Source organism: Brachionichthys hirsutus, chromosome 8 (genome assembly GCF_040956055.1).
Source record: "Brachionichthys hirsutus isolate HB-005 chromosome 8, CSIRO-AGI_Bhir_v1, whole genome shotgun sequence".
Lineage (NCBI taxonomy): Eukaryota > Metazoa > Chordata > Actinopteri > Lophiiformes > Brachionichthyidae > Brachionichthys > Brachionichthys hirsutus.
The window spans coordinates 6714166-6739623 of record NC_090904.1 but is presented as its reverse complement, the minus strand read 5'-3'; the positions used below and the strand labels follow the sequence as shown (position 1 = coordinate 6739623).

The window sequence follows — 25458 nt, the reverse complement described above, 5'->3', positions numbered from 1 at the left end:
AGAGAGAGAGAGAGAGAGAGAGAGAGAGAGAGAGAGAGAGAGAGAGAGAGAGAGAGAAGGAGAAAGGAGGCAAACTGGACAGTTGCAGGCGGAGGCTATTATCGCAGAGGCTGCCATAGTTGTATCTCACGTTTTCCGATTCATTGAGGATTAGCGATCCGGAGGAGCGATCAGGGACGGGGGGGTCATCATGCACTTCTAGGCCGACGCAGCGCAGCAGCCTGAAGCGCGTTCCATCTCCGAAGTTGAGATGATTCGCATCTGATTGTTGCTCAAGTATCCGGAGAGGACTGCAGACAGGGCGAGGACTGCGTCGCTCCAAAACAGAGACGCTGAGCGCAGCCCGGGGACCCCCCCCCCCCCCCCCAACATGTCATCTCAGGCCAAAGTCAAGAAGGACAAAGAGATTATTGGCGAGTATGAGACCCAAGTAAAAGGTGCGTAACGTCCAGGCCTGCTCGTGTTGTTGTTCTCTACGCGAGGACACTCTTGCGTAATTTGACCACAGCGCGCTTTACGCGGCTTTCACGCTGCAGTGCTGCGGGGTGGGGGTGGGGGGGGGCTGTGACAATCATCGCTTATCGCTGAGCATTTGCTATCAGGTTATCCCTGGAATCCGGTGGTGCAATAGTGGAGCTTTGACTTGGCTGAGCCGGTTCCTCAGCGCTGAAGATGACAGCCGCGCATTGTGACGCGCCGAGCCGGGCATAGTTGCAGCCTGATGGGATGCCGTGCGTGAGACCGTCGTGCTGCTGCACACCCAAAAAGGGAATGCCCGAATTCAACTTTCAAATGACAGACATGCAGGCCTGCATGCTCATAGCGGATGCATCCGATGGAGAGGATTTGTTCACACCCAAAGGAAAAAGTGTAGTGTGAGGGGGGGGGGGGGGGGTCGACAAGATCACACAGCAAATAGTTGAGAAAGTTCATAAGAAATGTTTGCTGTCTGTCTGTGTGAATGATGAACCATGGAAGGGTTTTATTGTCTTAATATGTGACTGGATAGAGAACCCAGAGAGAGCCCAGCACTCTGTGAAGGATGCACATAAAGCAGGTGGATTCTATTTTCTATTCTATTTTCACCCTGCAGACCTGATAATCAATAAAATCAATCAATCAATTAGTGAGCTGCCAATTTTCTCTTCGAGCTCAAGAGAAGCCAGCCAAGCTACTTGCTGCAACTGGCTGCTGCAGGAGGTTTTCTATGCTACATATAGCCTCAGGAATCATATTTTAATTTTATTTACCGTATTTTGATGGCTATTCATTGGTTAATTGACATCTAATTAGCATGAAATATTATTTGGCATTTTTGTGGATTTATCCATAACTGAAAAATGGATAAATCTTTCTTTGATACTACAAAATACAAATGAAACAATAAGTGTTGATATATTGTGTTATTTTAAATGACACTACAAATACGTTTCAATATGCTGCGTGCTAAACCCATTAAAGTGCACTGAAACTGTGATGCCAATGGATGCCATATCCGTGTAGATGGAATTATTAACTTACGTGTACATATATGCACATAATATGTGTGTCATAAAATGCAAAATAAAAGTCAAATGTTATTAAATGTTATTACGAAAGCTCATCACCGCGTGTCAGGAAGGGAGAGGATGGTCACACGTCTTACGAGACAGCGATGCGTTTGATTTCCTGCCTGCCGCCCTCGTCATCGGTCAGTTTATCTGTTTGACTCCTTCAATCCCTCTCTTGCTTTGTCCCTCCTTCAATCTCTCTCTGGTCTCTCCATCAGCTTTGTGGCTGGGCGAGAGCCATCAGACTCTGTCTCTCGTCTCAGTTTCAGGAAAAGCTTTTAAGCTGACATCTTAATCGTATTTGCAAACTGGGCTTAGATCAGTTCAGGGCTGTGGGGGCTTTACTCTCACACTGACACTGGCCTCTAATAATGCTGAGGCCCCCCCCCCCCCCCCGACAGCACAGCAGTTCAATCAGAAACAAACATAATGCGTTTAGAGGTAGCTTTCTACGCGCCACATGTCAGCAAGCAGCGAGGCCTCCATCACTTTTGAACAACTATTGTTGGTGTCTGGCTCTATGTGCCGGTACTCAAAGTGTTCCAGGCCCGTGTGAATGTTTAGCATTATTGTCACAAGTCATCCCCAATTGGTTAATGACTGAATCCTCTGACAGGATATGCTGAGTCATCACTTGAGCATCTTGAATCTTCCTTGGTTTGTGACTAATGCATGATTTGTCTACCTGATATGTAACTGAAGCTGGTTTCTGTGAGCAGGCTTTGGGTGAAACTATTATTTTATCGGCTTCATGAATGTCCAACCTTCTGACTCATCCCGAAAGCAAGAGGCTTGAAAATGAGGCGATGCCCTTTGTAATGCGTTATACTTGTATTTCTAGCTTTAAGCCATGCCTTTATGTCATTTGATATTTGTGAAGCCGAGCTGCTTTGGTCACGCACAGATTGTTCGTTCAGTACGTTGTAAACTGCTCCTTGTAAGATTTGCTGTCACGAAGAGCAATGGAAAATAACGGAACAAAAAAGCATTTATTTTCAGGACTATTTAGAAACTAACGTCTCAAAATTGGGCTTCAGTGACTGACGCTGTCTTGGAATATAAGCGTTTAATTACGACAGTGAAATGTTGTTTGCGCTGTCGCCATACTCGACAGACAGTGATAAAAAGAAAACTGCTTGGAATCTGGCTCCCTATGTCTCGGATTTTCTCGTCCCGGGGTTTCATAAATAGCGATGGCTTTACTTGTCATAGATATTTGTATGAAGAGCCGGAGAGGAAGAAATGAGAACTCGAGCAAGTAGACTTTAAAGGCATACCACAGCCATTACTGCATTTGGTAGACAAGCGTTCACAGAACACAGCCTTGATTTGCATCAGATTATGTCAACGTGTCGGTCTGGGTTAGGCCACATGCCACTAGTCACGCATGGCTAACTGCAGACAGCCTGGAGGTGGCTTCTGGCCATTACAATCGCTGTGTGAGGCCATTTTTGGAAGCTATTGCAGCGATGAAGACTTTTCACAATGAGATATTTCACGCTCTCTGTCGCAGCAGAATGAAAGCCTCATCTCAAAGCTCTGCAAAGCAACAGTGAACAATGCTGCCATACAAAAAGCTAAATTGCAATATCTATAAAAATGGGAATCAAACTAAACATTTGTTTAATTTCATTAAATTATTTTTTCTTTTCTTTTTTACCCAAATATCTCTGCAAAGGTGTCAATAGAACAATTTTCTTACAAGATGTAAGACATTTCAATGAAGTCCAAAAAGAGCATTAAACAACAATGGCTGATACTGCACCTCACCTTTGTGAGGCAGAAGTGTTTCCAGACATTCAGCCTTGCGGCCTCGGCAGCGTCGCTCTGCTGAAACGCCAGGGTGACTGAGAAGGTCGACGCCGCCTGGATTGAGCTCAGGCAGATCATTTCCTTCAGGTAGCAGTCGCACGTGTCTGAAGGATGCCGACGACCGGAATGTTGTTTTAGTGATTGTTGTTTTTTATTACAGCATTAGCTGTATCCAGTTAACCTGAAAATGTATGCAAACTGACATCCAGAACCTTTCACACCTGTCATGTTGAATAATTTCACTAGTTTCCCCCAAAAATATATTATTAGCAAGACAAGCAACTACTTTATGCTCTGCTTGTTAAAGAACAAATCAGGATGTTAACCACAGGAAAAATAACCTTATTTGCTGGGTACCATCCTATGAATAAAAAATCCACTTCTGGATACTTCAATCATTTTGGCTACACACAGTTTGCACACAGAGAAGCTGGTGTATCACATGGTTCTGAATTTAATTCAAGGACATACACAGTAAATGAGTACTATTGTGCCATGAATACAAACATGGAGCAGGGTCTGTGTTTTGCTTTTAAGACTTGCATCTTGGTGTATTATTCACTCAAACCAATTCTAGCCTGCTTGTAATCATGCATTACTCTGCAAAGGCCTGAATCATTCATTGAAGGCAGTGCAGCATAGCACACTCCCTAGTAACAGTTTAGGTTCTAAAAATAACACTCCCGGGAGCGCACAAGCAAATATTATGAGTCTTTTTAGTGTCTGACTGATTAAATATGCAGCTAAATCATATTAAATCCATTTAAATGGCCTCACTTTATTGTGGCCCCCCTCATTTACGCTGTCAATGAATAATTACAAACTGTTAGAAGTCACACGGGCTAACAAATGGTGCTTCGAGGTCTTTTCAGCCCAGCCGAGTGCATCGCATGGCCTGAGCTTGATTATGGCCTCGTTAATCACCGCTGGCTGTTTTACTGAGCGTTTGTGAGTGAGAAAGTCGCCCTTGTCCTCGGTGACTGTGCCGAGCAGACTGACTGCTCTGGCCGCAGCAGCAGAGAAGTTGCCTGCTCTCATTGAGATGCATTACGAAACGTGTAACCAGGCGACGAGGCAGCTATGGGGACCGTGAGGGGTGTAGATCCAAGCATTGAGGGGACAGCATGTTCACTCTGCCTGACTTGTTCTCCTTCTTTCATTCGTATTTTCACTCTCACATGCATTTAGCGTTGAACAAAAGGGCTTGTTTTCATTACCATTCATAAATATTCTTTCACCGCACAACCGTCACGCTGACGGACGAATGGCCCTCATGCTACTCTTCTCTCTGCAGACACCTTGTTTGTTCCCTGTATGTGCTGGGTGAGTGTGTGTGTGTGGGGGGGGTCTTTGATTAGCAGGACAGGCATGTAAAACCCTTGTTAATTGACATGATTAATATGAGCTTATGGCTTTATGGCTTTATTCGATTCTGTTATCCAATCTTCTCATGCAGCACAAGCGATCCGTCAAAACGAATCAAATATGTTTGTATGTACAAATGTATTTGTGAACAGTCGCAGGTCAGGTGTTTGCTTGCAACTTCACTTTTATGGATGCTTCAGATGTTTATGGACATGTCATCATTTTAAATGCCCTCATGGAGATATAAATATTCAGCTTCATATGCTGTTTGACATGATTTATTGTGTTAGACTGTTTGTTATACTTCTGTTTAGGTTTGTCTACACATTCAGCATCTACTGATTTATGGTATAGTGTGGCACTGACAGTGCAGAGTGGAAGTGAAGTGTTATTTGTGTTCGTTTTCACCGTTAAGTTAGACTCTAAAGGGGACGTTATTGCCCCGCTGGACATTTTTATCACCTGAAACTGCAGTGTTGTTTCGGTATGGCCGACTGCTGAGAGGCAGACTGGCGATTTATTCCTGGTCATTTTGAACAACCCAGATGAATAAAGTAGAATAAAGAATTCCGGTGGGCAGCACTGAACGCAACTCTTTCAAGACAATGCATGAATGCTTGTTGACTTTTAACATACAGCATGCATTGCCTGCTGCAAATGGGGAATGCTGCGTTTTCCCCCAATACGATATGGTATTTTCTGCAAATTTGCATTATAATTCTTTATTTCAATGTCGAGAATCGAATGAAAAATATCTGTTAATAACATCAATCTTCATCAACCATATTTCCAAGACTGAAATTCTAAACTTATTGCGTATTTCTTTTCTCTCATTCTGCCACTTGAACAAAAGCAGAGTGTTTCCAAACTGCATTGGCAGAAGACCGTCTTATAATCAAAAGAATGTCGGTAATTGGTTTCATCAAGACTGAACTTCTCTGAAGGCTTGCTCAGCACATTGCACTTTGAGAAGCAGACCTATTTTATAGTTTTCTATTCTACATACATCTAATATTCACATGTACTACCCCAGCATTTAGACACCCCCACATTACACACACACACACACGTACAGAGCAGACAGAAACACACTGATAACCAGTTTTTATTTTTATTATTTTTTACATTTTATTCGTGTTTACTCTTGACCTCACTTAAAGTGTCCACTGGTGAGGCTTATAGGTTCACTACATTATTCCAGAGAGGCACTATTAACACTAAGGTGCTCTCGCCTTTTTCTCTTTTTTTGTGTGTGTCGTGCAGAGATACGTAACCAGCTGGTGGAGCAGTTCCGATGTCTGGAGCAGCAGTCTGAGTCTCGACTCCAGCTGCTGCAGGACCTGCAGGAATTCTTCCGTCGGAAGGCCGAGCTCCAGCTTGAGTACTCCAGAGGCCTGGACAAACTGGCCGAGCGCTACGCTGCCAAGATCCGCACCTCCAGAGAGCACCAGCACTTAAAGTGAGTCTCCCCCACTGTCTGCATGCTAAGCAGCGTAACGTCTGCACAAAATTTTCCTGACTGATAAATTACAGTTAGATATTCATTCCGATGGCGTTAGTGCAGAAATGTGGAAAAAGAGGGTGAGGAAGACAGAGGTGGGCTAAGCAACAGAGAGGAAAGGAGGGATGAAAGCAGAAGAAATGACCTGAAACTAAGCCAAGACGAAGGAAGCTTGTGGCCTCAGGCTTCTGTGCTTCTCCCAACTAGGTCAGACCCCCCCCCCCCCCCCAACCACCACCTCCCCTGCTTTTATATGTGGATGTCATTTAATTCCCATTCACTGAAAACCGTCATGCTGGACTGCAATGTAAGTACTCATAAGTGTGTAGGAGTCTGAGGAAATTGGCTGGAACTGTTTTAAACGTTTGTGTCAGGGAGCTCTGTGGTCATGAAACAAACATACCCGGCAGCATGTTGAGTCTTGTGCGCACCGTGACTGCTGAAACTATTTCTCACTGCATGTGAAGCCTGGGTCTTCTTTGAATCAGTGATGAAAATAATTCTCAGAAATGTGCATGTAATACATAACTTTTTTTTAATATAAGGTATAAGACTTATTAAATGTTGATGAATAAATCAGTGAAGCCTACTCCTTTATATATATATATATATATATAGCTTTGGCAGTAAACTCCAGAAGTCGCTGCACACTCGTTCATGTGACCTTGCTGAGTCAGTCATGTGCAACAAACTCGCTGGTTTATTCAAGAGTGGTCTTTCCATCTCTCTTTCAGTCTCCAGCCAACTGGACATGAAGCGTAATCGTGGCGGAGAGCTCTCGTCACTGGGACATTGACAAATGGAGCGTTCTCTCAGAGGGAGACCTCTGCAATAGACACATTGCATGACTTCCCACTGCACCCTACTGTCCCAGATCCCCCCCGTCACATTGAATGGTCATCATCGAGTCTCTGTGAAAGCCGAGATTCACAGACTACAATGGAAGGACTGAGTTTATATCATTAGCAATCCCACACAGTCATCCAATGGATTGTTAGATTCCTTCTTACTCCCCCATTACCCGCTCAGACTTCCATTTCTGATGTCAGATTTAACAAAGGCCAATAGATATTTCAGAAGCTTATCTGACAGACTGGGTGAAGTGAAAATGTGCTCATAAAAGAACACGATTGCATTCTTCTTTTGAAAAGGCAATTTATATCCATAATGTTTCACCATCCTTAATGGACGCGTTGTTTTTATTGTCAGATCATGCCGGGTCTGCCGGGTGGTGCGATTTACTTAATGATTCAGAGACCTTGATGTGAATCAGTGTCAGGTAGAAAAGCTCCTGTTGTATTCCCTTTTTTTTTTTTTACATCCAGTATTTTGTATGCTGAATACTTAAGTCTCATCCTTATTCGAGAGCCGCAACAGCACAAGATTTACAGGCAAGTCTCTGACTGTCCGTGTGAGGGATCAAACGGCAGCTCTGCTTGAAAGGCGAGCCAATAGGGACAGCTTGTTCATGCATTAGTATCAAAGTGTTAAAGGATGAAAGGAGATGCTGATGCCCAGAACTCACACTGGATTACCTTTAGAACACAAGTGCAACTCTTGTACCTGCCAAGACAGAACTTTCCAGGCTGCTGCTCTGTTCTATCAACTAAGTTTGCCTAAGTTTTTGAACATTATTTAACCCTTTAAAGCCCGCACCATGAAGTAATCCTCATAACACTCAAATATTTGGAAAATATATTTTTTTTACTTCTGAAGTAGAAGTCTCAAAATCCCAAAATGCCATGTGTATCAAATGTGATACGTTTGGGGTTAATTACAAGCAGTTTGATAGCCATAGATTATAGTCAGTACTAAGCATTATCATGCATGAACAGTAGAGATCATAAAAATACTTAAATTACACATAACATTCAGACTTGGAACAGAGCTGAGTAATGAGTAACTACTCGATGTGTTTCAACCTTTGAGCTTGTGCAGCTCAACGGTTGTGTTAAGTCATTTTCAGCATTGTTTTGGATGATTAAAGGGCTCTATATCGGGGGGTGGGGTGGGGGGGGGTTGATCTCTGCTCTTTATTAAAAGTGCAGAAGTTGGCTTCAACTGTGGGTCAGAATGAGCTTCACTTCAAAAGGTAGATGAAAAAAAATGTCTTCCAGGATAAAGATGATAAACCCTTTGAGGCAGTTGACAGAAAACAAGACAAGGCTGCTTCTTTTTTTATTTATTTTTAAATGTGAGCTTCAAAACTGATGTTTGAGTCAAAAAAAAATGGCAGCTGCATTTTTAGCTCCAGTCTCAGATAGCAAAATGGATCAGTACCATCCACCGTCAACCCTGTCTTTCCTTATCTGATCCAGAAAGGACCAGAATCTCGTGTCCACCGTGAACTGCTGGTATTTGGTCTTGGAGCAGACCAGGCGGGAGAGCAGAGATCACGCCACTCTCAGTGACATCTACAACAACAACGTCATTGTCCGGCTGGCACACGTGGGCGAGGATGTCATCAGACTTTTCAAAAAGGTCAGCACTGCAATTGAATGAATGAGAGCATAGGAGCCTGACCATTACTAACGCACACAGACCTGATCAAAAGGCATGACTGATGCCCACAGCTGGAGGCATGGCCATTAGTCATCAGGCGAATGGATGTCATGCAGGAGCAGATCACGTGTCCAGATTCAAAAATCTCATTGTGTCATAAGGATAATTCCCAGTTAACTATTCCCACTAATGGAATGAGGTTTCAGCTCCCTTAGATTTGAAGACCGCTGCCTTTTAGGAGATCCAGTTATATACATGGCTGTAAATCTGTAGTATAATTAAAAGTGAAAAACCTTCCTAATTACCTCCGCCAAGGCGGAGATCATTTACGAATGAGCTGCTTGGCGGAGGTTTGTGCTCTCTGATTGCTTTTCGAGTTGAATCTCTCACCCTTCAGACTGACTAGGCTTTGTCCAAATGGTTCAAAATAGTAAAACGTCCTTCTCTGGTCATAATTCTATTACAGTTTAGAATACCGGTACAGAAAATTACTCAACTTATTCCATTTGATTTTATATTAACATCAGCTGCTTCTATTCTAAACTAATATTTATAATGACACTTTGAATGCCATCATCATCATCTGTCTTTTATTTTTCCAATAGTATAGTAGTAAGTAGTAGTAAAAGTAAGCACAATAGAATGAGCATCATCTGATTTGGTTATTGATTATTTATTTCATTCCCAATCAAACATCATCATCATTATCATCACAAATCTGGGTGACACGCTTGTTCCTGTTTAAACGTTCACATCTCTGAAGGCCTGTGCTTGATGGATGGCGCTTGTGAGAGTAGAAATATTCCAGAGCCGGTGATGAACAATCTGCCCTCGGGATCTTAGGTCCGTACCGTCTGACAGCGGCTGGACTCGGCTGTAATTTATGCCCTCAAAGGGACTCTGACCTGTCGTGATGGAAGACTTGATAAGAACGGGGTGGCTTGCGGCCAGCGCAAAGATAATAAGTACAGCAGAAACATTCCCTCTGCTCGAAATGGCAGAAATTGTCATAAAGTTCTGCGACACAATAATCCTGTTATGCCGTGGCATCCTGTTCAGCTGCATTGCAGTCTCACAGCTAATGAATTACACATTCAGCCGAGGGAATTAGCTCACCCTGGTTGCTTGTTAAGTCAAAGTTAAACCTACTGAAAGTTCTATAATTTGATTTGTGTCACGGAAAACGCAGAGGTTGCTGCTGTGACAAGTGATCCCTGAGAGGTGAATAAAAAAACAACTGGATTTACTGGGCCCAAGTTTCTTCACATATTCCCTCAACAGGATTTCCAGTCACTCTTCAGTGGTTGCATTCCTCCTCCTACAGTCATGAGACAAATTCAGGCTCTGGGCCTCATAACTGAGTTGAATCAGTGACGCAGCTCCTGGGGAAATCGCCACACTGTCCTACTTTTGTGTGTAATGCGCACCTAGAGCATTTTTTTTAGATCTAAACTGGTGCAGAGCAGTGACGGCGTTTCAGCACCTCACAAACAAAATCCAACTGGCACACGGGCTGCAAGTTTCCCACCCATGTTTTGATACCTGCCTTCTTTTGTCCTTTTAAATGAGTCATTGGTGTAATCCACTGCTTGTCTCTTTTACAGAGCAAAGACATTGGAGTGCAAATGCACGAGGAGTTGGTGAAAGTCACCAACGAGCTATACACAGTGAGTGTACCAATCAGACTTTTCTGTCTGTACCACCCTGTTTTTTGTTTTTTTTTGCCTCTTCCCTACGTTAGTCGCCTCTGTCCTATCAATCCTAATCTCATTTTGCATTACAAGACCTGAACCTGTAACCCGTGCAGCAGCTGGCCCGACATTACATATGGCAGATATGCCTTATCAGCAGTGCACGGTTGTGAAAGGAGACAATTTGCATTCTCCCTTGCACAAGTTTGAAGGGGAGAGTGTTCTTGCCCCTGGCTTGTGCTTCAAGCCGACTCAGCGGTCTGTGCTGCAGTGCTACACCGTTCTTACAGCAAACATGAGCTGCTGTAATATTTTATATTTATATATGCACACAGTTAGGACTCAGACTGTTGCTGTATGTGGTATTGTGCATGCAGATCACTGGGACACCCCATCTGGGGACAGACGTGGACACGTGACGTAGTGCTGATGCTTGTTCATTTAGCTGATGGCCATGCGGTAATATTATCTGCTGCTTGCAGCAGTAAACGCACCAGAGGGGCGGTCCTTCCGGGTGGTTGTTGCTCTGCTATTATTCAACAGTTGTTGTGATTTACAATGCAGCGATTAAACGTCAGCATAAAGTAAACGCGCTGATTGAGATCATTTAAGATCATTTATACTGAGCTATTTTGAAGTGGCTTAAAAGTGAACTGGCTAGGTCATGGTCAAAATTTGGGTCATGGGTTACGCTGCAGCCTATCCCAGCTGGCTAAAGACAAGAGGCTGGGTACACCCTGGATGAGTCGCCAGCTCATTAGAGGAAAATTACCAGAACATTACCTGGCAATCTATTTAGGTTCCATTTTTAAAGGAGCAGGAATGAGGTGGGAATCCTGCCACTGCTGCGTCGCTATGGCGTTGACTTGAGCTACTGTACGACCAGTTCTGTAACATTTATGTTTAATTTGTGCTGCAATATGTCCGTGAGCATGGAATGCAACTCACACTCCTTTTAAAAGGCTGGTTGGGAAAATGCAGCTTCTTCTTACACAATATAGCCTGCGAAAGAACTATTGTTACATGTAAAAGTAGACAGCACTCTACTCGTATAGATTTTTTCCCTGCCTCTTATTCATGCATTATTAAATGCCTGCAATTTCCACACATAAGAAATATGCAGTATTTCTAAGTACTTAAATTGTCCTGCTCAAATGAAAGTCATACACTTACAGGTACACTTGGAATTTGTGTCAAGGATCATGTGTGACTTAAATATACAACCAAGTATTGATTTATCTTTCTGATCCTGCTGCTCTTTTTTCCCTTCGATTTTCTGCTGCCATTTTGTTGAAACCGCGTAGTTTCATGTTTCGCAGAGAGCTGGGAAGGTTGCTCACTGTCACACTTTAGCCGCCTTCCTCCCCTACGGATCGATCTCACCGTCTTTTGCATGTTGCTTTCAGGCAGGGTTGCTAGGAGACCGGAACTTGAGAGTGAGGGATGGAGGAGCATATGTGCACTGTGGATTTCGAGTCACTTGTTAAACGTTTACATGTGATCTCTTCAGCATCATGTACACAAATCTGTTCAAAGCCCCTCCAAGTAAACCGACTGGTGGGAGTGCAGATTGTATTTGGTGGGTGTAGATTGTATTTAGAGTATTTTACCCTGGTTACAGTAAAATACACTGGACAGAGCTGTTCTGACAAGCATTGCTAGGGTCTTATTTACCCATTACAATGCTGTGGTGAAGAGAATTTACAAGTATGAGACAGACACACCCGGCACACCTCCAGCCCAGCAGCATGAGTAAACTGCACTCCCTCCTCTCTGTGGGGGTAATTACGTTTCAGAATTCCAGGGTTGCACGAGTTCCTGAGGAATGCACACTTGATAATGGAAGACATTTATTGTCTATTTTTTTAAGTCGCTTTATAAATGTACTGACCTGCACAAGTAAATGGGCCGTCTATTTGATAGCGTGGAGAATAAGGGCAAAGCACCAACGTGTGATACTCTCCTTTCAAGCACCTGATTGGTGGAGGAGGGTTTTGAAAATGATTCACCTCACCTGGTCTCCTGTCAAGACTGTTAAAGTGGTGGCAGTCAGCCAGTCTGCTTCCTGTATGCTTTTGTTTCATTTGGATTTGCTTTCAATTACATAACATAAGCATAGTTTTAGTCACAGCTCATATGTGCTTCCCCTCCTTTTGTCCAGCTTTGAGCCAGTTTATGGAAACAAAATTAAATTATCAGCCAAATTAATTATTTTGGTAAAATGAGGTCTATTTTTTTGCTGTAATTTGATCTGCCTTGGTTTATGTTTCGGCCTGTGACAATGGGACTTTGATAAATTGTGCTTAGGCATTTGGTGATTTGGCATCCGTTAACGTTTGTTGACTGCCAGATGCATTCCAAATTTGGGAAGTAATAGACAAAGAGTTTCGTGTTTTCATTTTCACTGGAGGGAGAGCAATCGAGTGGTCAAATTTGTTTCCATTACATCTACGTTAGAAGAAAAGATGAGGTGGTTTTTCTCACCGAGAAAAATTCCTATAGTCTGTGAACCCTCATTGACAATGGCAATGAACTACTTCTGATTCTGATTCTGATTCTGAAATGAACTGAAATGAATATGAAAAAAACCTGATTATCTCTGAAAAACAAGCATAAAAGAGAACCTAACTGTCTGGTCAAAAAATATACTGTGGAAAATGTACAAAAGGGCCACCAACCAGTATGCTAGTACATCGATACATAGAATAAAACATTGTGCATTGCATTTTGGCATTTTGGGATCTATCCTTGGAACTTGATTGTTTTGTAAAAGAAAAGCCCAGCCAACCTTCTAGCCCTGCCCCCATGGCGTGTTTTGTCAAGGCTTTGCTCATTGGCTTTGGCAATTTCTATTCTGGCTGTAAGAGTTTTGTTTCATATCCCACAAGCATTAAAGGAAAATGTATCAGCTATTAGGATTATATTGCACCATGGCATCCACATTTATCTCCTTATATTTGCATCACTTTTTTGTACTTACTAACTTGAACACATGATGGCCTTGCCAATGAGTAGCATTTCACAAAAGATGCATGTCTTTGCAGGTGATGAAGACGTACCACATGTACCATACTGAGAGCCTCAGTGCTGAGAACAAGTTAAGGGAAGCAGAGAAACAGGAGGAGAAGCACATTGGCAAGGCCAATGACCTTAGTTCCGGTCTTCTGCGGTACGGACATGATGAACGTTCACATCGAAGGAGCTCTGTCAAGAAGATGGAGAAAATGAAGGAGAAGGTCTGTCAGGTGTTATTTTTTATTTATTTATTTATTTCAGGCAATGACCTAAATAAGCAAACAAAACAACTCCACAACCCGTGCCACATTGCACTAGCCACATTTAAACAAATAAATAAATAATGTGCCAATTAACTGGTCTATGCAACGCGTAGACGCATTGGTCGTGTAAACCTGAATTACAAGTGTCGTATCCTCACTGAAGTGTAGCAAGTCAGTTTGTAATGTCTTCTTGAATCCGTCTGGTAAAGCTACCATTTGACCTAAAGACTCAGTAAAATGTAGTTAAAGCTACAACGAGGCCATCTCTGCATTGACAGGTCAGTTGCAGCTGTGTGATCGGCATTCTTTGAGAATGTGACCAATCTCCTCTTTATCCCTAGAGACAAGCCAAGTACTCTGAAAACAAACTGAAGTGCACAAAGGCCCGCAATGACTATCTTCTCAATCTGGCTGCTGCCAATGCCTTGGTATCCAAATACTACATCCATGACGTCTCGGACATGATAGATGTAAGTTATTCTCAGTGCCCCCTGTAAAATGTGCGAGGCCTTCATTTGTTCATGATTATTATGTTTTGCCTCTTGTCCCCCAGTGCTGTGATTTGGGTTACCATGCAAGCCTGGCGCGCACCTTGAGAACCTACCTGTCTGCAGAGTACAGTCTGGAGACTTCTCGTCACGAGGGTCTGGACTTGCTTGAGGGAGCGGTAGATACCATGGATGTCAGAGGAGACAAGCTGAGATGTATGGACATGCACAGCCAGATCTTCTGTCCTCCGACGTGCTTTGACTATCAACCCCACATGGGAGACGAGGTGAGTCACAAGAGGGCAGGGCTGTAAGTGTGTGTCTGTGTGTGTGTGTGTGTATGTGTCTAATTTGTCAGTGCACAGTGTTTGTTTCTGCTCTCCTGCTCCATGTAAAATCCTCTTGAAGTGTTCATTGTCTTAAACTCCAGGTGTGTCAGGTGAGTGCACAGCAGCCTGTCCAGACAGAGCTCCTGATGCGCCATCACCAGCTGCAGTCTCGCCTCGCCACGCTGAAGATTGAAAATGAAGAGGTGAGAGCGCAGACGAGTCTCGCGGGAGACGCAAGAGAATGTCGGCATTTCATCTCAAAATAAAAGAAGCCCACTATAAGGCTCTACACAGGATGCAGAGACTTGTAGGCCACGCTAACCCTCAGAGACATGGATACGCATAGAGCAGTGACGTGCGGTGGGGTTCATGTCTGGTGAGGCACAGTCAGATTTACAAATAAATGAACCTACAGCTTATTCATCATTTGATTGGCAACATTTAACGTGTTTTGTTTAAAAATTCGTACCAGCATTTTTTACATATTGTCACAAACCTGGCTCATCAGTTTATGACAAAAAGGGGAGACCACACATAATCTGCTTATTTACAAAAGATTTAATGAAATTATATGACGTGAAATTATTCAACTCTGCGTATCAGTGTGCGTGCAGCGCTGAATGTGTGTGGGTGCGTGTGTTGATCAGTTAACGTTTAACTGATGTTTATGTGAGGGTCATGTTGCTGCACTCGTTAACGTGCCTTATTACGCACACCTGTTTCTGCCTCTTGCTCCTGGACCTGCGGCGTGGGGATTGGCTGCGGTCACCCCGGGCGCACCTGAGGCAGATTGAGCCAAATCGCCACCAGCCCTCATAAGCCTTGCTCCGCCCGCTGTTTCCGGTCTGACTATTCTTCGGTTCTCGCCTCTACGTGCAGCACGTCTTTCTGCCGCTCCCCGTCCCCGTCCCCGTCCCTGGGTCTCGCCTCGTCCTTGCCGACCGCAGCTGATCCGTGCGCCCGGGTCATGCGTAGCGTTTCCTTTTTTTTGTGACCGGTTTTTATTAGAGCTGGCTTTTTGGTTTTTCTTTCTCGGCTGTGTTTTTTGTTATATGGATATTTTTGTTGGGCTCCAGCCACCCCGCAATCCTGTGTGCGGCTCCAGGATATTGTGTTTCCTGATGGACATATCAGTAAAATATAAAGTCCACGATCGCGACATCTCCGTCCTCTGTTCCCTGGGGTCCCCTCGCACCCGTCCACAACAGTATAACTGTTAAACATATGTTTACGGCTGGGGCGTGCGCGCCGCGGTTCTGCTCGTGTTTGATGAGGCTTCTCGGTAAATTCTTCATGTCGCAATATCCCATCCGAGTCCAGACATCTTCAGAAGTTGAGAAAAGAAGGCAGGAAAAGTAGAAAACACGGGTTCCAGACAGCCAGCGCTTCCGTGTTTACAAGCCCGTCTCGAATGAGCGGATCAGCTGATGAGTGCGCTGAATCACTCACTGGTCTCCTATGGGCTGTAGGCTGTATTACATGTGGCCTCATTCTGCAGTATTTTAATGCCGCTGAGCACAAGAACACGTGACGCACTAATTGTATTATCAAAAATAAAAAAAACATAAAATATACAATATAATATCACTGATGTTATATTATATATTATATGATTTTTATATTATTTTTAATAATACAAATACATGATTTTTATATTATTTTTAATAATACAAATACATGATTTTTATATGATTTTATATGATGACAGGTGAGGCTGTGCCTCACCTGCCTCCCCTGACTGCACGTCACTGACATAGTGTCATTAATGAGTAGCTGCTAATATGTAGCTTCACACTGCATTCCTGGCTGTCATTCACAGTGTGTGTGGAAATGCCCTCCAGCAATACATGTGACGGCAAATTTACTCAAAACGCCTTGGATGTGACACTGAAAACTTTAGCTATGTATATTATTAGGTTAGAAAAATGACATTTTTGTTGTTGTTAGTATATTGTAATTGCTGCTGCTGCATATTCCACAGACAGTCTCAGGTGTATTTGTCCACTGTATCTGTCAGGTGAGGAAGACGCTTGATGCCACCATGCAGACCCTTCAGGACATGCTGACCGTGGAGGACTTTGATGTGTCTGAGTCCTTCCAGCACAGCCAATCAACGGAGTCAGTCAAATCAGCGTCCTCGGACTCCTACATGAGCAAAGCAAGCGTCAGTAAAAGGCGATCCAATCAGCAGGAGACGGAGGGCTTCTACTTCACTGTGAGTTCTCAGACAGATAAGAGCACAAAGGCTAAAAGCACTTTCTCAGTAGAAGTAATCCTGTCGCCCGTCTGTTTCACGTGCAGAAATACAAAGAGTACTTGAATGGAAGCAATCTCATTGTCAAGCTGCAGGCCAAGCATGACCTTTTGAAGCAGACTCTTGGAGAAGGTGAGGCTTGGTGTTGCACATGAGTGGAGTGGGAAGTGGTGGTATTTCACATTGCATTAGGACTTAGTGGGTTAACGGCCAATTATAGCTTCTTCAACAATCAAAAATCACACATGATCATTAGAAGGACCAGATAGATCCAGTTCGACAGTATCATGCATTCCCTCCATGGGTTTTGTATTTTATATACTGAATTTGTCTTTAACTTGACAAATTAACAAACTTTGGATCCGCATTTTTCTTCAAGACTACCACATGAAAGTCTGTTTATATACAGTATTTAGTGCATCCTAAAGTGTTAATAGGGTTGTTTATTTTCCCATGTCAATGTGTTGCTGCTTCAACAGCTTGCAGGCATCTACTTGTGGTTATAGAGAGGTCTTTTTGTCATAACATTCTCCAGGCTCTTGTGGATATAGCCCATAATTGACGATGTAACTCTTGTGTTTATATCAGAGTGTTTGGGGGAATTTGATTCATTGTTTTCATGAAAAGGAGCTTTGATTTTGGATGGCAAAGATGAAAATAGCCATTTCTTTTGTAACATATAACATAGAAATGTTTACTGTAGAACATATATTCTGGATATGAAAATTAAGAAATTGTTTTTTTTAATCTCTGTCCCATTCTTATTCATAATTGTCATAACTAACCTCAACCTAAACACTGAATACAGTAACTGTATTTCTGTTCATGGGGTTTATACTTCAGAAAACTTCTGAATCAGGGTTGGAGTAACTTATGTTTGACATAAAGTAGGATTGTGCATGACATGATCCTCGAGCACACATTTGTGATTGACTTATCAAAGCGAGGCCTTAATTTGTTCGTGTGCAATGAGTTCTGTGTGTGAATTTGTACTGCATATATCATGAAATCATCACTATATATATATACTGTATAATGAGATACATGTATGTGGGCTATCCCCTCTTGGGGCTCTTGCACCCGTTTCTAGGGCGACCACTGAATGACTGCTACCTGGTTTTGAGCCAAACACATGCATGGCACTTACCCATTGAGCCTGGTTGAATAGATGGCTGTCTTCTCATCACGGCCCTTTCTGCCTCCATCTGCCGGCCTTCTGCAGTTGGCCAGCTCTCAACCTTGCAGCTAATGTCTGTAATTGAATAACTACCACACTAAATGTGTCTCTTTCTCTGTTGTTCTCACTTTTAGGGGAGAGGGCTGAATATGGAACTACAAGGTAAGATGTCCAGTGAGGCATTAGTGTGTAATAAGCTTCCCCTGTCCCTGAACCTGGCATGGTGAGGTCACATTCTGGGAATAGTCTTCTTTCTAGTTACTAATTGAAAAAGGGTTTGACCCTGATTAGAGACGGTGGTACTGAGAGTTGCACTTTCTAATTTGTTAGTCTATTGAGATATTTTAATACTGTAAATTGATTGGAAGGGTTTGACTTTTACATGTTTATGTACTGAATTTGTGTCTCTTAAATTCTTAAAATGTTACACTTTTAGAAATTATGATATTAGAGGTTGAAGCATGGTAACAAATACATTTTGGGGGAAAATGTTGCCAAAAATGATTAAAATATTAATGTGAGCTATAGTAATACTACTTTCCTTATTACTCATATTGTTAATGTACCAACCATTCACCCCACCGTCTCCCCAGGCCCCCCACTCTTCCCCCTAAACCCCAGAGAATACGGAAGTCTAGACCTCGCTCCGTTTTTAACCGTAAGCTGTTTAACGGCAATATGGAGGCCTTCATTCAGGTATCAGCCCACCTGTGCTCTTTCTCTCTGTGAGCTCAGCTGTCTCGCTAGCAGTTCTTGGCGGTTCTCTTGCCTCGGCCCACTCTTTTACCCGGCGTTGGCTCATTTGTGCACTGATTCTCCTCTTGCTGATTGCCTTGTCTTGACAGTCTTGTATTCTCGGTGAGACAGAGTGAGGTGAAAACTAATCAAACCTTTCGTGGAGGTGGTTTGATTTCATAAGCACTGAATAGTTTAAGCCGCAACCCCCCCCCCCCCCCAGACATTCCTGCCATGCACCAGCAATGTTGGTCTATGCAGATGCATACTTTGGGCATTAGGGAGCTGTAACAGGCTTTTGTCACTATAATAATGGCCTAACAGCTGACATTTAACAGAACAAATCCGTTAACCCAGAAATACCCAACAACTTCATGGAGAATAGGGTTGGAATGTTTATTCCAACCCTAGAATTCAGCCTTTAGTTTTCAGCCAAACTGAATAAATACTTAACTAATAAAGGCCTCCTTTCTGAGCCTCATCCCTAGAACCATTCCTCCAATCCCCTCCATCCTCCAAGTCATGTCTTCATGCCTCACCTCCAACAGGGAACTGACGCTTGGGCTATTCTCTCAGAGCAGACTCCTTCTTTTTCCCTCCGTACAATCTGTCTCTCCCACTAACTTGTTTGGTTGTTGTTGCTCTTCCTCTGTTTCCTGCTCTCTGTCCAGGGGAAGACGGAATGTCCGTGCCAGAAGTCAGGTACTCCTTTTTCTAGCAGGGTGTTTAGTGCGCTAACCTCTTTTTCTTTTGCCTGTCTCCTTTTTGGCATCCCTGTGAAAATGCCATAGTAACACATGTTTGCTCAGACAGCAGAGTAACTTTGTTCTGCTTATTTTTGATATGTACATTTCACTTCAGTTAATGCAAATATTGAATCAATAACAAATACTCCCTAAACTCTGTCACGTTAATTCATTTGCCTCTATGCACGTCTGCTGATAACACCCACCTGGCATGACGACGGTTTTTAGTACTATGTAGTTCTGTGCTTCCAGTGATGCTCATTTGAATCTGTCTGTTAGGAATCAGGGCAGACTATACCTGTGGTGGTGGAGAGCTGCATCCGATACATCAATCTGTATGGTATGTTCCTGTTAACTCATGATAAAAAGCGTTTTCTGTGGCTCCACATTATTACCTCCACCAAGGAGGCTATTTATTTATTTATTTTGCCGTTTGTCTGTTAGCAGGACAGATATTGGTATTTGTTCCGTACCTTTTACACGCATGGTTCTTTGTGCACACAGGTCTGCAGCAGCAAGGTATTTTTCGAGTTCCAGGCTCCCAGGTCGAAGTCAACGACATTAAGAATGCATTTGAAAGAGGTCAGTCCTGGTGCACTTGGCCGTCTTCTCCTGATTGATTTTGAAGTGTGTTTTAGCACCTCAAAAGCCGCACTCTCCCCCCACAGCCCTCTAAAGTGAAAATAAAGAGCCCTTGTATAGCATACAACCAGATAATGGACATGCAAACCATTTTACATGCATAATACATGAGATCAGCATCTTATGGCAGTAATACATGATCAAATATATCTGCACTTTTAATGTTTTTATTATCGTCACTACTTGAGATATACTTTAACGATCGCCTTAGCAATGGTTACACAAATACTTATAGTACTGAATAATTAAAGAGTGGATTAAACGCACCATAATGTCTGTTTATAGGGGAGGATCCACTGGTGGATGATCAGGCCGATCATGACATCAACTCAGTTGCAGGCGTTCTTAAGCTTTACTTCAGGGGGCTGGAAAACCCACTTTTCCCCAAGGAGTTTTTTATCGACCTGATTTCAACAACTAGTAAGTCAACTCCTGGAAAGCACATGTCGAATGGGATGTTTTTATGAGTCTATAGTTTCCTTCCTCGCTTTGTGTATATATGTTTCTTTTTATCTCAGAGCTTGACTCGGACGCAGAAAGAGCTCATCACCTTCAGCGGATAGCTGTGTCCCTACAGCAGCCGGTGATCATTGTCATGAGATACCTGTTCGCATTTCTGAATCAGTAAGTGCCGTGGGAGCAAATGTCATTTGACTGTTATGAGGTGATACTAATTGCTTCTGTGGTTGCAGCCTTTCTCAGTACAGTGATGAGAACATGATGGACCCCTACAACCTGGCCATTTGTTTCGGTCCCACTCTGATGCCAATGCCAGATGACCAGGACCCGGTGTCCTGCCAGGCGCATGTGAATGAGGTCATTAAGACCATTATCGTCCACCATGAGGCCATCTTCCCGACCCAGCAGGAGCTGGAGGGACCCGTGTATGAAAAATGCATGGCTGGAGGAGAAGAGTACTGGTAAGCGCAAGGCGACGTGTGTAATATTTGTATTGCAGCATTTTTGGCAGATGTTTGGCCTACACATAAACACATAAACATTTTAACTTTGATATTCAAACAATATACGGTACCGGTACTTTCTACTACTAAATACTGGCACATCTCTTTACGTTAAAAAAGGTTTAAAAAAAAAAAAACTGAAATCAACAAACCAGTTTCCATTTTGATTGATTACAGTGACACTTAATTTAGTATTTGGATGCAACATTCTGTTATGAATCTCACATTTCATTTGGGTTTTGTTTTATGTAAGATTTTATTATTATTATGGGGGTTTTTTTGAAGATTTTTTAATTGAGGAAAGATTTAATTCAGCAACCGAGGAAACTAGAATCAAAGGCAGTCAGTCCTTGGTGTGGAAGATAAATGGCTGTCTGTTGTTTTGTGACTCCTTGCCATCATTTGCCTTCATGCAGTGAAAGCCCCCACAGCGAGCCGGGAGCTCTTGATGAGGTAGACGGTACTGGACCCAACACTAGCGATGAAGGTGGGCCACCAATCAAAGCCCATAGCTGTACTTTTTAGAGCTGAGGCAGTCACATTTCTCATTTTGTGACTTTTTATTCTTTGCGTTTGCAGAGTTAGAGCAGATTGAAGCCATAGCAAAGTTTGATTACACGGGACGTACTCCCAGAGAGCTTTCCTTCAACAAGGGAGCGTCTTTGCTGCTCTACCTGCGAGCTTCTGAGGACTGGTGGGAGGGTCGACACAATGGCGTGGACGGACTGATTCCACATCAGTACATTGTGGTGCAGGACATGTGAGTAAGATTTATAAAACAAGTTTCCTGTTTTTATCAAAGAGTTGTTTAAAACAGCATCACAGAAAGGGATCTCGCTAAGAAGCCATTATCTTGCTTCTGCTACATTAGGCCTTCTCCTTGTGTATCTACTTTATTCTATGAAATTACTTGTTTTTTTTTCATTCCACCCTCACAAACTGCATTGATTTTTCAAAATCTCGGCCATTATAAAGCTTTCCTCAAAGTCAGCGTAAATGATCACGGCTTCCCTGTGCATTGTTCTTGTTTTCTTGACAAATCCTGTTGTGATTAAAAACAAAAATCCTCAACAGGCAACAGGAAAATATTTTTTCAGCTGAACCTTTAATCTTGAACATATGATGAAGCTGAGGGCTTTTCTGTAATTGATCAGGATTCTTGTGTCCATTTCAAGAGTTTCAAGTTTTATAACTATAGATCTCTCAAACTAATAAAACAGTGTTGACATGGGTCTTTTCTCTTCTGTCTGTTTGTATTAGGGATGATGCTTTCTCGGATAGCGTCCAGAAGACTGACGCTTCTGCCAGCAGTGGGCCACACCACGATGAAAGAGCCTTATTGAGAAACAGTCACCTATCTGCTTCTGACCACACACCTGAGCGCCGCTTTGGAGCGGCCTTTGGCAGGTGGGAATGCTTAATCTTCATGGGCAATATGCTATATGTAGTTAGAGATTATGATCAATGCACACGCTACATATGGTACTTGACTTGTAACGATTAGTCGTAGCTTTATTCTGAGCAAAACCTTCAATGTGCGCATTCAAAGTCCCAAGCAAGTGCACTTAGTAGACTAATGCAGAGCAGTAAAAGTCTGAAACTGTGATCTCTATTAGGTTGAGGGTGCGGTCAGATGGAGCTGCCATTCCACGCCGCAGGAATGGCGCCGACAGTCACAGCCCCAGCCGAGCTGCAGAACAGCCCCCCAGGGTAATGCCCAGGCCCTGCAGCCCACGCAAAGTAGCCCTCGGCAAGGGCCCTTCAGACAGTCCAGAGAAAAGGCGTCTCAACACTTTTGGCGGTGCTGGCTCTGTCAACCACCCAGACAGAAAGACCTTTGTCAATAGCCACGTTCAACGGTCTTCACCCAGCGGCACTCGACATGCAAGTTTAGGAGATCACAAAGCCCTCGAGGCTGAAGCGCTCGCTGAGGTGAGTGTCTATACTTAGTTTACCGGTATATGTTCTCCCCGTGTCCGCTTGGGTTTTCTCCGGGTTCTCCAGTTTCCTCCCACCTCCAAAAACATGCAATTTATCTTCTTGCGATAAGATGGCGTCTCATCCGGGGGTGTACCCTGCGTCTCACTCGTAGTGAGCTGGGATAGGCTGCAGCAGAACCCGTGACCCGCAAGGCGGATAAACGGCTGAAGACGAGACGATTACAGTTGTTTTGTCATCAAGATGTTGAATGAATATTCTACTTATCAGCCGTTTGTAATAACCAAATCACAGAGTGGAGGAAAAATACCCAGTTTTAAATTGAAGTTTGAAATTTTAGTTTACCCTTGCCTGAATGTTTGAGCTTCTAAGTGTTAAAATATTCTCTTTGTTCGTGTTTGTCAGGATATAGAGAAAACCATGAACACAGCTCTCCATGAGTTGCGAGAGCTGGAGCGACAGAATGTAGCCAAACATGCCCCTGATGTTGTTTTGGACACGTTGGAGCCCCTCAAACACCCCGACGGAGCCCAGGATGTGCCCGGCAGTCCTCTGCACACGATGCTGATCAGGGATCCGGACGCAGCCATGCGACGTACAAGCAGCAGCTCCTCCTCTGAGACCATGACCACTTTCAAACCTGCGCTGTCGGCACGAAGGCCAAGTGCGCCGCTGAGGCCCCCACCTGCCAGACCCATCCGACCTGCTCCCGCACCTCTGGTTGGGCAGAGCCAGGGGCCGCACCGCTCTAGCAGCTCTAGCTCCTCTGGTTTCGGCAGCCCCAGCATCACACCCACAGACAGAGTCTTTTCCAAACCTCCATCCCCATCACCTTCCACCTCCTCGTCATCCTCAGACAAACAAGGTAACATGTAGCTCCAGTTAGGCACGACTCAAGTGGTTGAAGAACATTAGTGATACACAATGATTGTGAGTGCCCTCACGCTGTCACAAGGACTGTATGATTAATATAAACCACTAATCTTGTGAAGTGCAGGATGGCTACTGCTGGGTTCTGACAGAGTTGTTGATGTACAAATTCATATACTATATTTAAAAAAAATGACACAGAAATAGGAGAAAAAGGTTTGTAGAGTTCTGTGAATACCCATTCTGTGTAAAAGTGCACTGGAAGATACTTCTGTTTGCTGATATCTCACAATGGAACATCTCATAGCACATTGTTAGGTCACAGAAATGCTGTGAGCTCTGTGTATCTTGTTTTATGTTCCATTATGAGGCAGCACTTAAGGGAATATTTCACCACTAATTATGTAAACACCCCCAGTCTCTCTGGTTTATGTAGTCGTTACAAACTTGAACTCCGTGGAAACCGTTTTTTATCGACAGAGAAGTTTCCTTTGAGAACTGCCAAATTGGAAAAAGCGCCACTTAACTTGATACCACCAAACTGTACATGTTCCTGCTGCAGGCAATCTCCATGAATGCGGCGGAAAGGTCTCTATTAAATTCTCAAAGGAGTGCACATAATTAACTATCTGACATTGTACTGGCCTGCCCTGAAATGCCTCAACGATACAGTTTGTAGTGTGTCTGGCAAATATGTAAAAATCTTCAGTGCCTGCAATCCCACAATGCCATAAGAGACATTTGATGGATTAGGAAATTACAGTTGTTAAAGGAATGCTCTTGCAAAAGTCAAACATCCTATCTTATTGCTCGCTATAGGAAACCCATGTATGGAAAGCCAGGGTAGAGTTACATTCATTTAGAGTTCTTTTAGTGGCTACTAGGAAAGGTAATTATATCTCTGCTAGTAGAAACAAAGTCTGATTTTAGGACGATGGTGGTGGTGGCACCGCTGGACCAATAAGATGGGTTTGGCAAAGCTAACTGACAGAAGCACAGTCGCACAATCAGCAGCAGCCTGAAACTCCATGCATTTTCTCACCAATGGACCACGACAGCTTTGTTGCACGTCAAAACTGGCTGTTCCATAATGTACATACATACCGGTACTTCTCAATTCAGAAAATGAAATGCAACCACTACCGAGAAGATCCAAATCAACAATCTTCCTAGAATAGTCCCATAGTCATCAATAAAGTCAAATGTTCTATAATTCAAGTGACTAATGCACCGATGAACGTGGCAGGGAACAACCGCCGCTGGAGAAGGTTCTGCGCTTTCATTTTGACGGCATATTAGAAACTTGTAGCTGATTAGAATCGGTGAACCTGACATAATGGTTAGCTCACACGTGCTCGGCTCAGGCCGTGTGGGTGTTAAGATGAACTTGTTTACTGTTGGTGGTTTTTCTCGTCTATAATCATGATCCGTGCATCTTTAAAGCATAATAAAGGTACGGTGAACTGAATACATGCATTACATACTGCTAGAGGATGCCTGTATAAATAACATTGTATGATAGGAACAGGATATATTATCGTGTCCAGTCTGTAGATTTTTGTAACTCTTATCCTTGCACAAATGTTAACAAAACAATAAATTAGTGAAACCTCACAAA

At 43.3% G+C, this 25458-nt stretch overlaps 1 protein-coding gene across 1 annotated transcript; it reads left to right on the top strand.

Moving 5' to 3' along the window:
- Window positions 1-370: 370 nt before the first annotated feature.
- On the top strand, window positions 371-25458 carry LOC137898818 (SLIT-ROBO Rho GTPase-activating protein 3-like). The gene is made up of 22 exons (XM_068742869.1): window positions 371-437; window positions 5991-6186; window positions 8547-8709; window positions 10335-10397; window positions 13466-13657; window positions 14041-14169; window positions 14253-14474; window positions 14618-14719; window positions 16534-16731; window positions 16818-16902; window positions 18082-18109; window positions 18541-18643; window positions 19708-19768; window positions 19933-20010; window positions 20356-20490; window positions 20589-20694; window positions 20763-20990; window positions 21449-21519; window positions 21612-21792; window positions 22293-22439; window positions 22649-22964; window positions 23376-25458. The coding sequence occupies exons 1-22, from the start codon at window positions 371-373 to the stop codon at window positions 23844-23846; spliced, it is 3342 nt and encodes a 1113-aa protein (XP_068598970.1). The 3' UTR covers window positions 23847-25458.

Bases quoted from the DNA above. Each gene is read 5' to 3' on its own strand.
- LOC137898818 (XM_068742869.1), top strand. From the start codon at position 371: ATGTCATCTCAGGCCAAAGTCAAGAAGGACAAAGAGATTATTGGCGAG. The intron at 14,720-16,533 runs GTGAGAGCGCAG...TGTATCTGTCAG, and splicing joins TGAAGATTGAAAATGAAGAG to GTGAGGAAGACGCTTGATGC. The intron at 22,440-22,648 runs GTGGGAATGCTT...GATCTCTATTAG, and splicing joins TTTGGAGCGGCCTTTGGCAG to GTTGAGGGTGCGGTCAGATG.